The 17,171-nt window shown below is 42.3% G+C and overlaps 1 protein-coding gene and 1 long non-coding RNA gene across 2 annotated transcripts in view; both read left to right on the top strand.

Annotated features, from left to right (window-relative positions):
- The window catches only part of LOC134350145 (uncharacterized), a 51,868-nt gene extending 49,916 nt beyond the window's left edge, over nucleotides 1-1,952 (top strand). The window contains exon 3 of the long non-coding RNA XR_010018832.1: nucleotides 1,088-1,952. This is a non-coding gene — a long non-coding RNA (uncharacterized LOC134350145). The remainder of the gene's footprint in view (nucleotides 1-1,087) is intronic.
- A 2,156-nt stretch (nucleotides 1,953-4,108) lies between these two features.
- The window catches only part of LOC134350656 (BTB/POZ domain-containing protein 3), a 30,958-nt gene continuing 17,895 nt past the window's right edge, over nucleotides 4,109-17,171 (top strand). Inside the window, exons 1-3 of the mRNA XM_063056146.1 lie at nucleotides 4,109-5,505; nucleotides 8,432-8,522; nucleotides 11,438-11,556. Coding sequence (XP_062912216.1) covers nucleotides 5,231-5,505; nucleotides 8,432-8,522; nucleotides 11,438-11,556 — 485 coding nt within the window. The 5' untranslated portion in view covers nucleotides 4,109-5,230. The remainder of the gene's footprint in view (nucleotides 5,506-8,431; nucleotides 8,523-11,437; nucleotides 11,557-17,171) is intronic.

Raw genomic sequence — 17,171 nt, 5'->3', positions numbered from 1 at the left:
GAGACATACAACCCTTCAAGTGATGACAAGGTTGTAGTCTTCTTGGAAGACAATCTGTGCTAGTAGAAGTAAAATATGCAACTTTTTTAAAAAAAAACATAGTCAGCCTGCAGATACTCACTGCAAAGTTCTGTATTGACAGCAAAATGCAATTTGATTTGAAAAATCCTCCAAAACTTGCATACTTGTGGAAAATAAACAGCCAATTTGTGACATTGAAAATTGTAGAACATCCAGTTAGTTTGTAGATTGCTGGATGCCTTGGATATAAATCATTGAAATTCGTACTGCTGGTGATGCTGAGATTCTAATAGCGAAATTTCCTGCATATTTATACACAAAATGCTTCACCCACTGGAGTATTAAACAGACTTTATTGGTTGTGCCAGTGTTGTGAAAAAGGAATCAACCTCCTCTTGGAAGAACATTTGTAAGGTGGTGCACGATCTGCCATACCTGAATTATTAGAGAAAGCAAGCATGAATGCTGAAGGTCATAAAATACAACTACAATAAGTTATGGTGTCAGCAATGCTCTGGCCATATAATAAGCAGGCATACTTTTTTTTACAAGTGCAAACAATTGTATAAGATGCTAGTTACGTGGTCTGCGATTGCTTTGCATTTAAACTAGCACAGCTAATTATATTTCTAGACCTTGTATGCTGTTTGCTATTAATAGGAAGTAGAACTATTTAAATGAAGCATCACACAGGAACCTCACCAAAGGAAAACAAATCCAAAATACTGCTGATGAAGGAAATTCTCAGCGGGTTGGGCAGTATCTCCAGAGAGAGAAAAAGAGTTATATTCAGGTTCAGATTAGCTTATTTTCACTTACACCAGGGTACAATGAAATTTCTTTGCTTGCATGAAACTCACAGTGTAAACAGTAAAAATAAATACAATATACAGGAATGAAGACAAAAGCAATGGAATGGAGCAAAGTAGTACAAAACGGACATCTGGAAGTAACAATATTGGAGGAGGTAGAGTTAATGGTTTGTGAATGTGGCAGTTCAATTTTCAGGATGATCAGCTCTCATAAGTTTTGAATTATGCTAATCACAATGCCTGTACCCTTTCAGAGAGGAGAAGTGCAGCTGTTCAGGAGCCAGCATTTATTCCACTAACATAAACAACAAACGTTGATGAAAGACTGCAGATGCCAGAAGTATGGACCAATATACACAAATTGCTGGGGAACTCAGCAGGGCAGGCAGCATCCATGGAGGGGAATGAACAGTGACGGCCCAAAGTGCCTGACCTGCTGAGCAATTCTCTATGCCATCACTCCATTGCATCAGTAGGGGTGTGCTGCGTTGTAAGAAGTGCCTTATTTTAGAATGGACAGTAAGCAGTATGCCTCTAAGGTGGACAGAATACGTCCCACAGACCTATTTTGAAGACAAGCATGGGAGGTTTCTGCAGCATGGTTACCCCTTAGCCAACATCTCGGAAACAGATTTTCTGATCATGATCATGCTGTTTATGTGAACTTGCTGTGCACATATTGGTTACTGCATTTCTTAATTATAATGATTACACTTTATTGGATGGCAAGTGTTTTGGGAGGTCCAGAGGTTGTAAAAGTGGCTATGAAATGCAATTCTTTCTTTACGTCCATTTCATTGTTAGTCTTTGGGCTATTAACTGCAAACATAACCAACTCCATGCACATCAAATGACCTGCTTTACAAGAGACAAACTAAATACTTTGGGGGATGCCTATTTAATCCTCTTTTTATTAAAGAGGGCAATTCCTCCTTCCTGTGAACCTTGTAGCAATTCTACTAGAGACAATTGTGCTTAAACTCCATCACCACCCACGGCTGATTGTTTCTGAAAGATGATTGAAAACATGCAAGACTTATTAATACGTTTCCTAGAGAATAGATAACCCTTTATACAGTATTTAGTGTCTGTCTGTATCTTTCCACCATCTTCAATGAATGTCCCACAAAAGTCTTCTGATAACTGAGGAGGCAATGCATTAAAAGTGGCTGTAGATCACACTGATTGGACCCCTGATCTTCTACTTTTCAATTTTTATTTAATTTGAATGGCAGAGTTTACCATTTAAAGAGTTTTTAATACTTCCTGTTGTGTCAAATAAAGTGCTCTTCATCAGCCTCCACAATAAACATCCTGAGCCAGAAGCAAGATTGAGTGCTTCTTGCTGAGTGACCCAGGCACAGCCACTACAGTCATAGGCTATTGTCAGTCGTGAAATTCTCTGGAGTTTGATCTGAAGAGAACCAGAATTATTTTGTTTCCATCGACTATTTTTGATTGTTTCTCCTAAAATGAACAAGTGCTATTTTAATTTCAAGAATAGCTGTCTTTAAAAGTGGAAATGTAGCTTTTGCAAACATATAACAAACCGAACAACAGGAATTCTGCAGATGCTGGAAATTCAAGCAACATACATCAAACTGAATTGTATGTAGATTTCCTCACAGTCTAATTATATACAAAGAAAACCTCTTTTCAAGAGCAGACCACAGTGATCTTGAATGGAAAAACGTCAATCTGTATGTCCATATGTGCTGCTATGTTCAGTCATATCTGTGTGTTATGGTCTCAGTATCAATATGATATATGAATATAAAGCAGAATTCATATTGCACCACCAGTGACTTAATGTTGAGATGAGTTTTAGAGTAAATCCCGTAAGCAGACTGCATTCAAATAGCACGGCAGAGCAAAGTCTACAGCATTATCACTTGTCAACTTGTACTCCTCACCCTCTTCCCCAACCCCCACCTTCTTGTTCTGGCTTCTGCCCACTTCCTTTCCAGTCCTGATGGAGGGCCTCGGTCCAAAATGTCGACTGTTTATTCCCCTCTGTAGATGCTGCCTGATTTACTGAGTTCTTCCAAAATTCTGTGTCTACTGCTGACAATTTACAGCATCTGCAGAATCTCTTGTGCTTATAGTCTTCAGTGTATTTTTTAATATGTCTTTTAACAAAACTCTGAATCTGAACTGCAGCAGTTTCTCTTGCTGAGGCTGATTTTCCGAGAACAGTGGGTGACGTATTTCTGTATTGAAGTTTGGTGATCTCCCAGTGGCCACCCATTTTAATTCGACTTCCTATTCCCATTCGGATATGCATATCCATGGCCTCCTCCACTGTCATGATGAGACCACACTTAGGTTGGAGGAGCAACACCTTGTATTCCGTTTGGGTAGCCTCCAACCTAATGGCATGATCACCGATTTCTCAATTTTCTGGTAATACCTGCCCACCCCCCCACCACTTCTTCATTTCCCATCCCCTTTTCCCTCTCTCACCTCATCTCACTAATCAACTTCCCAGCTCTTTACTTCATCCCTCCCCCTCCCAGTTTCACCTATCACCTGGGTCATTCCCCCCCCCCACCTTTTAAATCTACTCCACAGCATTTTTTCTCCAGTCCTGCCGAAGATACTGCCTGACCTGCTGAGTTCCTCCAGCAATTTGTGTGTGTGTGTGTGTTACTCAGTTGTTCCAGCATCCGCAGATTTTCTGTCGTCTGTGTTTTTATGGTTTTTTGAAAGGACCTGATGTTATGTCGCAAATGGTTGCTCCATTCCCACATCTAGTATTCGCACTCCTAATATTCAGATTCCTAGTCATAGTATCACACAGTGTAGACATGGGCCATTTACCCTATCATTTACGGTACATGCCATACTCATCCCCAATACCAAACTCCAAAGCTACCTTTGCCTTGGCAGTTCAAGTGATTTTTGAGAACCTTTTTTAAAATGCAGACGCTATCCTGAGGCAGCTTGATCCAGATTTCAACCATTCTCTTGTGTGAAAAAAAATCCCACTCAGATCCCCTCCAAATCTCCTACTTCTCGCTCCATATAAATGATGACATTTTAGACACCTCCCCCCCCCAAGACAGACACACAATTCCTGCTGCCTGGATTTTTGTGTTCAAGCTAGAGGATGCAGTCCAGAAAAAGTGTACCATAGCAGTATGAAAGAAAGACTTGTAATTATGTGGTGCCTTTCATGAATTTGGAGCACTCCATATAGGCAGTGCAGTACTTTTGTTATTTTGTAGGAAACTCACCCGCAAATTTTGTGCCTCGGTCCCACAAAAAGCAAGATAATGATATTGGAGCTTAATATTGGCCAGGATAGCCGTGAAAATTTCACGTTAGTATTGTAATGGGGCAATGGGATTTGTCACATCTGCCCGAGAAAGTAGTTTAATGTCTTCCGACAGCGCAGAATTTCCCTCAGAATCGCGCGGGAGTGTCAGCCTAATATCTTTGAGCTCCAAATCTGGAGAGGAATTTTACCCTTAGAAACATTCTCAGAACCGAAAGTGCAAATCAAGGCTGACCTAACTGAAAAAGACAAACGTGGAATCATTCCCAGTCACAACATTGATCGATGAGGAAATGCCCAATAATCCCCATTCCGGTTTGGCTATGCATTGTCTTCACGGGGAGAATCTGTCCCGCAGTACAGTATATTGTTTAAGCTTTCCGAAAGAAGTGATGTGATGTTAACCTGACGAAGTGTTTCTCCCGAGGAGAGAGAAGACGATTCTTTGTGCTGAGACACAGGATAGCGGTGTGTGTCTGCCTACGAGTGCGAGGCAGCCCTTGCCCCTTTAACTGCTGGCGCTGTGCATTGACTCTGGGTATTTACAGTAGGTGTCAGTATAGTTTCTTGCCCAGTCGCTGCCGGGGCTCCCAATGCTGGCTGGTAGCCACTCTCCGTCTTCAGGAGGACAATCTCGATCGCTGTTTTCTTTCTCTTTATCGTTCCCCGAGGAAAATAAAAATCCTCAGTAACTTAAACATCATCCGACAGTCGCCGCGAGAACAAGAACTGAACTCTCAATAGGAATTCGACCAAGTGCATGCAACAGAGAGAGAGAGAGAGAGAGCAGCACATAAGAGAGAGAAGCTTGTTTATTTTAATCCGATCTGCGGCAGGACCCAATTCATAACAATTAGTCAGCCGTAGCCGGAAATATCCCCAGTTCCGCGCCGCTGAAGGAATAGTGCAGGCTTACAACTGGAAACTGGATGAGGATGCTGGAGTTACAACCAAGACAGCGATTCCTGACCTCGGATCACACTTGAGCACAAAACGGGGAGTGGGGTAAAGGTCTTTATACCTGCAAGGAAAATTCGGGGGAGAATTTAAGTGCTCGAACATCAGCCCACCTTAGCTCCCCCTGCACCTACAGCCTGCCGGCTGCCGTTCACATGCACCCATGGTCGATACCAAGAACAGAAACATGAAGTGTCTGACTTTCTTCTTGATGCTTCCAGAGGCGGTGAAGAAATCCAAGAAGGCATCGAAGGCCAGCCGGCTGCCGGTGTGCTACGAGATACTGACATTCAGGAAGAGGATGGCGGCGGAGATGTACAGCGCCAAGAAAGTGGCCGGCCCTAGCGTCAGTGTCCAGAGTCATCAGCAGAACCTCAACAACAACAACACCATCCAGGGGACTAACTGGCAGGGGCTGTACCCCACCATCCGAGAGAGGTAAGAATAGGAGATCTTCGACTCGCAACTCTCCGGTAAAAGGTGTTTTGTCTGCCGACGATCCGAGTAAGCTGTCCCTTTTTCCCTCAACTATCAGAGCCTACAGGTAACCAAGCACATCTTTCCTTCCAGATCCTAATCTTATGGATAAGTCGGGTTGCATTTTCCGTTTTAGATGGGAAACAGTTTGTAAACTTACGGTCTTGCGAATTTGCTTCATTCATTCATTGAGGGCATGGACTTAACTGTTTAGTTGTTAACTGTAACTAAACAATTGACAGTAATCAACCCGCCCTGGATAAGGTTTTTGATTTAGAAGGTTTTGCTTAATATATTTTCCTATGCTATACCCTTTAGGGCAGAGATGAAATAATTGGCACTGGTTGTCATGGAAGCCCTAGAAAGGAGCTGTTATTTAAAGGAAACTGCTTACATCGATGCTTTTCCTTATTTTTGTTAATGGGTGATATCTGTTTAAAACTCTAAGCAGCAGTCAAGAAAAAAAACATTTGCCCCCAAATAGTAGAAGATTGTGCAATGCGCTTGTCAAAATTGGCTAAGTTCTGTTGTTCTTTTTAAAAAATAAATACACTGGCCGTTAACTTGAATAAAATTCTTTTAGCTAAAATAACAATTGTGTTGGGTGCAAGCTTTAAAACCTGCCAGCTGCCCAATGAGTGGTAGGGAAATGGTTTCTCAGGAAAATGCAACCAGGACCGGAAGGCATGGTTTTAAAATCACTGCTAAAGATGCAGAGGGGAGAAAAGGAGGAATTTGTTTCTCCTCGGGGATTTTCTAGGGATCTTCTTGAACGGGTGACAGTTGTTACTTCCACAATTGATTTTAAAAAGGAATTGTGTTTAAGATACGTGCAGGACTATGAAACAAGATTGTAGAGTGTGGGTGTTGAGGAGGTGGTCGGCTGGGCAATGGTGGGACTCTCTTCCTCTCTGCTTTGAAAGAAAGAAGGTACAATGATCAGAATGCCCCCTCTCTGGACTGTATCAAGGTTAACAAATGTGTAGAATCATGGCCAACATGTAATGCAGAAGTAGGCTATTTATCCTGTTGTGTCCACACCAAACTGTTTAAGAGCCACCCAACCTAATCCCAACTTCCAGCATTAGCCGCGTAGTTCTACAGGTCTCCGTTCTTCATTTCCACATCAAGTATGTTTCAGATGTGATGAAGGTTTCTGACATTGTCAAACTTCAAGTCAGTGAGCCTCACATCACTATCATCGTCCGGTTGCAAAAAAATTTCCTCAAAGCTCCTTGAATTCTTCTACTAATTCAGCACAGCACAGTGGTGAAGGTAGTGGAACCATGGCTTCACAGTGTAGGAGATCGGATTTAACCATAGCCGGACATGTGGAGTATGCTGGTCCTCTTGATGAATGTGTGCATTTCCCTTGAAATGTGGGATGTAGTTTCTTCCCACATCCTACGTGTGGGTTGGTAGGTTAATTGGTCCCTAGTGTGAAGCTGAATGGTCAAAACTGGTGGTGGGGGTTGGGGAAAATAAATGGGGTTAATGTAGGATGGTTGATGGTTAGCACAGACTGAGTGGGCCAAAGGGCTTGTTTTACCTTGAATCAATGGAGACTCAAGAGACTGCAGACACTGGAGTCCAGAGCAACAAACAATTTGCAGGAGGAACTCAGCAAAGTGAGCAGCATCTGCTGGAGGAAAGGAATCGGTAACGTTTTGGGTCTTGATGTTGTTCAGCCTGCTAAGTTCCTCCAGCAGATTGTTTGTCACTTTAAATCTATGTTTATGACTCACTGTTAAAGGAAGTCTATTCTTATTCATTTTATCTAAGCACCTCACATTTTCATATATCTCAATTTAATCTCCCCTCTGTCTCTCCTGATCTAGTGAAAGCACCCTGTGCAACTTCCCTTACAATTAAAATTTTACAGTCCTTGTTACAAACTCATAAATCCCCTTGGCAACAATCTCCAGCACAATCGCATCTTTTCTCTTATCTTGCAACTTGAATTATGCACAGTACATACACCATGGCTTAACAGTTATTGCACAGAATCGTAACATCATCTCCCTGCTTTTATATCCTATGCCTTGGTGAACAAAGGAAGGCATCTCATATACCTTTTAACTCATCGTCCTACCTTTACAACTCCATGGAATTGCTTTCCTCTATGACTTCCCACCTGACATAAGACTTATTAACTAAGTCAGCTGGCAAATGTACACTCAGTGACCATTTTATTAGGATTGGAAGCTGGTGTGGTCTTCTGCTCCTATAGCCCACCCACTTAGAGGTCCAACGTGTTCAGAGCTGCTCTTCTGCACGCCACTGATGTAGCGCATAGTTATGTAAGTTACTGTCACCTTCCTGTCAGCTTGAACAAGTCTGGCCAATCTCCTCTGACGTCTCACTAACAGGCATTTTTGACCACACAGCTGCCACTCACTGGACTTTTTTGTTTGTTTCCTGCACCATTCTGTGTAAACTGAAGAGACTGTCATGCATAAAAAAATCCCAAGTGATCAGCAGTTTCTGAGATATTCAAACCACCCCGTGTGGCACCAACAATCGTCCCATGGTCAAAGTCACTTCAGTCATATTTCTTCCCCATTCTGATATTTGGTCTGATCAACAACTGAAACTCTTGACCATATCTGTATGTTTGTTCGCATTGAGTTCTTGGCACATGATTGGCTGATTAGATATTTGCATTAATGAGCAGGTGTACCTAATAAAGTGGCCGCTGAGTGTATTTTCTGGGAGTGAGATTAAATGTTGGGAGACTTGAAAAGGGGAAAGGCTTCATTAGACATCTTAGTTTGAATTAGGTTAAATATTTGTATGGACATCCTATTACATGGGGTGACATTGCAATATTTTCTGACAGAACACTTATATATCCTTTCTTTCTCTCTGCCTCCTTAATCTACTCTAGAAACGCTGTGATGTTTAACAATGATTTGATGGCAGATGTTCATTTTGTGGTTGGACCACAAGGTGGGACCCAGAGGTTGCCAGGACATAAGGTAAGCAACATACAGTATGTAATGGATGTTAAATGATTATTTAACAAGCATCAACATACACCGTTAAATGAATCGGCAATCTATTTGCTTAAAAGGAGCCATTTTTGTAACTGTAAGTAGTCATATACTAAGCTAAAGATGTTCTTTCTAAACATCTCTTTCTTGAGATGCATATTTGCAACCCTTAAGGTTTTATAAAAATCTCAAAGGAGTATATAAAATAAATAGATTAGTAAACATCATGGTCTCAGAGTAAATCTGGTATTTGACTACAAACCATTTGCATAAGACACATCCTTTAGGCAACAGGTTTGTGCTAATTATTACAACGTTAGTGCTTGGAAAATAAAAGTGTGGGGGGAATATACACTTGCTATAAAGAGCTGCATTTATGCAGAACTTTGCCTTGGAATACATAATGCTGACATTTAGTGTAATAAGTTTATTGCTGTTCCATTTCTGTCGTGATCCTGTTCAACAATCAGGACTCTGTTGAGAATTTTATAAGAACAGTATCCAAAACATCCATTTTGTCTCAATGTACACTATTGTGCAAAAGCCTTGGGCATGTGTAAAAATAAACTCTGTAACGTGAAGATGCTTTCCAAAATAATTGAAAAGCTTCTAAATATCAGAAAGTTTACTATAAAGAGCAGTAAACAGTAAAAAAAAACTAATATATGCTCTGACCACCTTTTGTCTTTAAATCTATATTAATTCTCTTAGGTACATTTCATGCAGTTTTATAAGAAAATTGGCTGTTAGGTTGTTCCAAGCATCTTGGAGAACTTGCCATAGTTCTTCTGCAGACATTGACTATCTTGCTTGCTTCTGTCTCTCCAGGAAATCCCAGACAGCCTCGATGATGTTGAGATCAGGGCTCTGTGAAGGCCATACCATTTGAGACTATATAAAAAATCTAGGGTGCCAAAACCTTTAGTACAGTACTGCACTGTCACATGAAGCAATGCTTTTCCTAATTAAAGGTAACATTCAAAGACAAGCAAGCCCACCTAGTTCAGGGCAGGCAGCATCTCTGAAAATGAATGAACAGTTGCCATTTTGGGCTGAGTCTCCAACAGAACTGGAAAGGAAGGGGGAAGAAAAACAAGTGGCAGAAGGAGAAGGAGGACAAGGTAGGAGGTGCTTGGTGAAGTCAGATGGATGTGGAAGTTAAAGGACCGGAGCAGAAGGAATCTGAGTGAGGGGAGAGAGAACCATGGGATAACGGGAAGAAGGAGGGGCACCGGGGGAGGTGATAGGTAGGTGAGGAGAAGAGGTAAAAGGCCAGAATGAGGAATAGAAGGTGGGGGGGGGGGTAGAAAAAAAAGAGAATAAAGATTACCAGAAGAAAAAATAAATGTTCAAGCCATCAGGTTGGAGGCTACCTAGATGAGGTGTTGCTCCTTCACCCTGAGAGTGGCATCGTGGCAGAAGAGGAGGCCATGGACCAACGTGTCAGAATGGGAATAGGGATAGGAATTAAAATGGTTGGCCACTGGGAAATTCTGCTTTTGGTGGCTGGAGCAGAGGTGCTCAACAAAACAGTCCCCCAGTATAAGATATGTCGGGTCTCACCAGTGTAGAGAAGGCCACATGAGGAGCACTGGATACGAAGAATGACCCCCGCAGATTTCGTAGGTGAAATGTTGCCTCACCTGGAAGGACTGTTTGGGGTTCTGAATTGAGATGAGGGAAGAGGTTAATAGGCAGGTGCAGCATTTCTCTCCTTGCAGGGATACGTGCCAGGTGGGAGATTAGTGGGGAGGGACGAATGGGCGATGGAATTGCAGTGGGAGCAACCCCTGTAGAAAATGGAGGAGGGGGAATGTAAAGCTGTGTTTGATGGTAAGATTCCATTGAAGATGGCGGAGATTGCAGGGAATGAAGTGTTGGATGTGGAAACTCAAGGGATGGGAGGGGATGGGATGTGATGGGAAGATGGGGTGAATGCAGATGTCAGGGAAACGACACAAGTTGGGGGACAGCTTTGTTGAGCATCTCTGCTCTATCCACCAAAAGTGGAATTTCCTAGTGGTCAACCATTTTAATTCCTATCCACATTACAGTTCATGGCCTCTTCTTCTGCAACAATGAGGCCACTCTCTGGGTAGAGGAGCAACACCTCAGATTCCATCCAGTTAGCCTCCATCCTGATTTCTCCTTCCAGTTCACTTATCCCACCTGGTTTTACTCAACACCCACTAGCTTGTCCTCTTTCCCCTCCCCACACTTGCTCTTCTAGAGTCATTCTCCTTCCTTTCCAGACCTGATGAAGAGTGTCGGCCTGAAACAAATACTGTTTATTCATTTTCATAAATTCTTCCAGCACTTTGTGTGTGTTACTCTGGATTTCCAGCATCTTGTGTTTAATATCTTCTTCAGGTGGGAAACTGGCTATCAGAACTGCCCACACTTTTGTTTTTACCCCATTTAGACAGTCTGATTTTTTAAATAATTGCAAAAGATTATATATTTTTTCCTCTGTGCTGGGGCTGGCAGGAGAGAATTATCTGTCAAATCTTTTAATCACATTTAAGCACCACATGCAGTGTGTACTGATTGGCCTCCTTACTATAATATGCTGTGTTTCACAGCTCTGTGACCAATGCAAAATGACTGGGAATCCCTCTGCACCACAATCTGGGTCATCATTGTGTCTGTTGTGTGGGATCAATGTTCATGGTCGAATCATAGTATACCTTCAGGAAAGTAACGTAGTGCTACAAATTAGATTATTTTAGCACCATATAAAATTGCAATTCCATCTGCAGTTTCTTGTTAATGCCTTGGGGTGCAATTTATATATTTTTTTGCAAGTACAGATTTAGTCTTTTGCACGTTGGTGAGTATTTGTGTAGGATTGAAAGTCCATACTGCCATTTGATTATAACTAGTCTCCTTTCCTCTTGAAGTACGTTTTGGCTGTTGGGAGCTCAGTATTTCATGCAATGTTTTATGGGGATCTTGCTGAAGATAAGGAAGAAATTAGAATTCCTGACGTTGAGCCCGTTGCTTTTCTCGCTATGTTGAAGTAAGTGCTGTTCTCTGTTAATTAACTCTGTTCAACTCCTTTGAGTAACGAAGTTTTGTTACAAAGGAAATGGTGTCTCAGTAATATGGGAGTGTGAGTGGATTACAATAAAATTATATAGCGTCAAATACAACCAGACACGTCGTACGCTTGCTAAAATGTCTTTAAAGTTTATTCTTCAGTTGCTCAAATTTGTTGCTAAAATTAGTGACTTAGCTTTGAACTTCCAGCAGACTTTATTTATTACCCTTAAAAACTGTAGGCATGAAAAGTTTAAGCACCATCATCTATTAATCTAGAATTCATATTGTATTACTTATCCAAACTCCCAACAACAAGATACAGCTTTTTAAAACATATAGGGGATATGGGCTTCACAAGCTGAGCTGATATTTAATTGCTCACCCCAGCTGCCCTTGAGAATTGCCCATCCCTAGTTGCACTTCAAATACTTTTCTAAGTTAGGAGTGTCAACTTCTGTAAGGTAGGAGTGAGCATACTTAATTTAGTAAAGTATTTGAAGGCTTGCCACGGGAATATTATCAAAAGTTTCACCATGAGCTACTTGAGAGCTGAACCAAAGCTTACAGTCCAATCAGCATAAGACATTTTCCCATGTTGATATCTGGTAGTCGATAAGAAGAGTAGCATTGCCATTAAATATAATTGGGGAAATAGGACTTTTCTTTTCGTGAAAATGAGCTTCTATAGTTAGAACAGCAAAATTAGTATTATACTTCCTTGTTCTTGACACATTCTATATAAAAAAAACAGATCTCTACAGTCGTATAAAAGTTTAACAACATGTAAGTTTGTAACTGAAGGCAGAACATCCTCAATGTGAGTTCCGGTTTTCTGAATGTGAAGTAGATCAAGAGAACTTTGGCTATAAACAATCCAGCTCCCAAAGCCAGCTGGACTTTTATTTTAGTACATTTTTATTTGAATTCATAAGGTGTATTGATTGCATGCTTCCAAGGCTGAATGCTTTTTCTTTGTTGGTAATGAGATCACACTAAGGGTCTCAAACTTTAGATGTTAACTTCCCATGTAAACTGTTGCTGCTTACAAAATGACATTATGTACAAGTAGCACTAATGTAATCAAAAACAACTATTTTTTTTAAAGGGTTTGATAATTAACATGTCTGAAAGTAGTAGTTAGAACTAGATGCCTGTGTGTGTGTGTGAGAGAGAGAGAGAGATTTGATATTTGTACAGATAATATTTATGTTCATATTAAATTCTAAATGGGTCATGCCAGGGAACCCTCTTGATTTGCCCTGAGGTCTCTGTTAATTTATAGAAGTTAGCATACTCCAGGGAATTCAATGTGAGCACAAGGTCAAATGGAAAGAAAATTCCATTATGCAAAGTACTGAATCCTGAGGCATTTTGAGAAAAGTTACTTTAGATACAAGTGTCTCGACACAAGCTCTTGTGGGATTTGTAATTTAAATGAAAATTATTTGCTGGAAATAAAAAAAACATTTCTAGAAATACTCAGTTAGTCAGGCAGCATCTTTGGAGGGGAAAACAGGTAAATTTTCAGGTTACTGGTTTCCCCCGTCATCTGAAGGTAGAGCGTTCCTATGAAACGGTTCGTAAGCCGAAATGTCGTAAAGGAAAGAAGCAATTACCATTTATTTATATGGGAAAATTTTGTGAGCGTTCGCAGACCCAAAAATAACCTACCAAATCATGCCAAATAACACATAAAACCTAAAATAACAGTAACATGTAATAAAAGCAGGAATGATATGATAAATACACAGCCTATATAAAGTAGAAATACTTTTCCACAATCATTACTGAACTGTTCTCCGTAGTGAAAATCTCACGCAAGCGCCGTCAGCAGAAAATCTCACGCAAGCGCTGTTGGCAAGAACACTCTCTCCAGTAACCTTTAAGCTATGAAGCTGCCAAATCATACCAAATAACACGTAAAAATACACAGCCTATATAAAGTAGAAATAATGTGTGTACAGTGTAGTATCACTTACGGGAATCGGGAAGACAGCGAGCACACTGATGATGGTGTGTTAGACTGAGTCATTGCAGGTTGGGGTGGTGCAGTGGCCCCCACCCTCCAGGCCGCTGAGTGATACATTGCTGCGAAGAATGCAAGGGTCCAGCGGTAGCTGGGAGGTACACAGCACATCTTTAAGAAAAAAGCTGAAACATACATGCTAATTAACTAGGTGCCACCCGTAATTGTCGGCCCAGATCAGTGCCGATATCCGATTGCGTTGTCTATGATCTGGGCGGACAATTACGTGTTGGCGGCACCTAATTAATTAGCATGTTTATTTCAGCTTTTATTTAAAGATGTGCTGTGTGCCTCCCAGCTACTTTTGCATTCTCCGCGAATCGATATCTGTCCGTGTCCTGGGGGTTGGGGTGGTGGGACACTGGGGTGTCATCTCGTCACCTGTTTCCATTAGAGCAGGCAGCTCATCTTCTTCTACCTCTGCCCACCTCGATGTCGAAGGTCGAGGTTCGTCGTCTGCTGTGGCTGATGTGGAAGGCTTGCTTGACTGCTGAGCCTCGCGCATTTTTCTATCACACAGTTCTTTAATAAGGACTCAAACCATCCTGCAAATATCCCCTAAACCGACGTACCCTTTCAAAATTAAAGTCGTACTTTATCATTACTCATTCAGTTTCGATTGTTATCCTTTTCTCTTCCAATTGCATCAGCTCTTCATCTGTCAGTTCTTGGTGATGGGATGCCAAAACCTCTTCAACATCATCTTCCACAAGCCAAACTCATGTTGTCCTTACTTCGTTCACCACGATCAAAACACTTAATTATGTCTAGTTTTACCATAAGTGTAACACCCTCACGAGCTCTTTCAGGCTTTTCCGATACCATAGAACTCATCTTGCAATCGGCTGCTCACAGGCACGTATTAAAGCAAAGCAGTTCTGAACCCAGGGAGAGCGGCTGCTCGGGACGCACTGCCTTTTATCGCGCACTGATTTTTTCACATGCTGATTTTTTATCGCGCACTGATTTTTTTTCCCGTAACAGTGAAAACACCTTCTGAAAGCGAAAACAGGGTACTAATGTAGGTCTTTCGTAACAGTGAGGTTTCGTAAAGCGAACGTTCGAAAAGTGGGGGACACCTGTACTGATCATTTGCAGAACCGTGAAATCTGTAGTTCTGTTCTTGCTCAGCAGGTTTCCAGTTTGAAATACTGCGCCATTGGATTTGGGTGGGGTGGGCGTAGTAACGGCAGAAATGTGAGTGGTGTTATGGTACAATGGGCAGGGTTGCAGGGATATTGTGGGGTTAAGGTGCGGTGTGGTGATGCGGGGATGGGTGTGTGTGTGATGAGTTAACTTGGCCTATGATGACTTTGTAGTTGGGTGAATGTGCTTTAGGAGGGATGTGGTGGGGTGGGCTAGCTTGTGTGGGCAGACAGGTTTTAGCAGGTTAGGTAGGGATGTGGTGGAGTTGTGGCGAGTCTGCTTCGGTGATATACATTTCCCAAAATTGTAGCAGCTGTCACAAATAATTTGAAAATCAACTGGTAATGCAAAACACTTGTCATTAGTAAGACTTTTCTTGAATAACTATATTTGCTGGGGTATATTTATTTAAATATAATCACCATTTAAGTAACTATTTATAATTGTAAGAAGTAGTTCATATTTCCTGTCTGATAGTATTTCATAATAACTGCTTTATGTACTCATTCCAAATGCTTGTCAGGCATTTACCATTTTAATTGAACTTTGAGACTTGTGTATAGGCACATCTGTCTAGGGAGCCCCAAGTTTCATTGACAGCCTCCAGACACACTTCACTCCACCCCCACCAGAGCCAATCTCTCTCACTCACTCTATTGTGTACACACACACACACACAATGCCTAGTCAGAACTTACATCTGTGGCCCGAAGAGGGTCATTCTTGGCTCAAGTTTAATTTGCTTCATCGCTTTAGCTTTGAATATATAAAAAGTGCAGTGTTACCGACCTTGATGATGCTATAATTTGTACCTCATTTTCCACTACCATGGATGCTCCACTCCTGGAGAAAGCTTTCCGTGGCAGTGAAGACTTGCCGCCCAAGCTCAGTGTGGATGAGTGGTGGGTCCAGATGTTTAATTCTCCTTCAGAGAGCTGGAGTTCCTTAAAATATCACTTCAGAGAGGGAAAAATCTATACTTGGCTTCTTTCAATCCCTTCAGGCTGAAATCAAAAACAGGAATAGTGAAAGAATTTGCACTTATATATGGTCCAGCACTGCCAAAATGGCTGTTGTGATGTGTCCAGTGTGGTAGTGAGGTGGGTAGTGCTTGTCGCTCTCACTTTCAGCTTCCATACGTAGCGCACAGGCCCACCGGTGTGTGGACACTCCCTGGTGCTCGTGAACCAGATCCCCAGCTATGGATGAGTAACCTCACTGCCTTGTGACAGCCTCAGGAGACATAACGGCTAGGGAAACAAATCCGGAGTGGAGCCCCTGAGGCAGCTGGACATCTTTGAACATCTTTCTCGCAGCTCCTGCAGCCAAGCTGGTGCCAAACATATTGCTTCATAATCTTTCCTTTGGACTACACTGGTGAGGCTGAGAGAGGGATCTTCATAACTGGGCATCTCAGGATCTCCATACCTTCCACCCAGGCTTGTGATAATGATCATCATCGCCCATTGTCCTCCAAGACAGGCGGATGCCAACCACCACTGTATATGGTTTTGCTGTATGAAACAGCACCAGATTGCTCACAGCAAACTCCCACAAGCAGCATCATGATATTCATCATAAAATCTGTCCTCTTTTGGCAGTGGTCCCCAACCTCCGGGCTGCGGACCCATACATTGCCGTGAAGAATGCAGTGGTGTAGCAGTAGTCGGAACGCACCAGCACATCTTTAAAAAAAAAGCCGAAATAAACAAGCTAATTAATTAGGTGCTGCCCGGCACGTAGATGTCGGCCCAGATCAGAGGCGACGCATTCGGAAATCGCCTCTGATCTGGGCCGACATTTACGTGCCAGGCGGCACCTAATTAATTAACTTGTTTATTTCGGCTTTTTTCTTAAAGATGTGCTGGGTGCATTCTGGCTACTGCTGTACCGCTGCATTCTTCGCGGCAATGTATGGGTCCGCAGCCCAGAGGTTAGGGACCACCGTCTTATGGTGCCAATTGAGGTGCATTAGGTTCCTTAAGGTTGTCATAATCAGTGGCTATAGTGGAGATAAGCTCCCACCACCTACTAAATGCTCCTCATGGTGTGCGTCTCAAGCAGACTCTAACAACCTGGCCTTCATGTGTGGCTGAGCTACTGAGCCTGGCTGAACCATTTCTACTGACAGAGAGAGGGACAAAGGCAGATGATGGGCACCATAAAACCAGTTGCTTTGGGCAAAAGGTGCTCGTCAGCCAAGGCGGGCAGATCACCTTGGAGAAGGAAGACCGTGATCTCAATCCTCCATTGCCCTGCAGCTATACTCACTCATGGGGCAGTCTTCGGGAGTAAACCTCGAGGGAAAATCTGGAGCTGGAGTCCCTAAGGCACTCCAATGTTGAGTTCAACTCCTGAGATGCCGCTGGAGCCCAACTGTGTCGATCTCTGCTGTTCCTTTGGATTCATCAGCTGAGTGG

Source organism: Mobula hypostoma, chromosome 8 (assembly GCF_963921235.1).
Source record: "Mobula hypostoma chromosome 8, sMobHyp1.1, whole genome shotgun sequence".
Classification (NCBI taxonomy): domain Eukaryota; kingdom Metazoa; phylum Chordata; class Chondrichthyes; order Myliobatiformes; family Myliobatidae; genus Mobula; species Mobula hypostoma.
The sequence above is the reverse complement of the archived record's forward strand: the minus strand, read 5'-3'. Positions and strand labels throughout refer to the sequence as shown.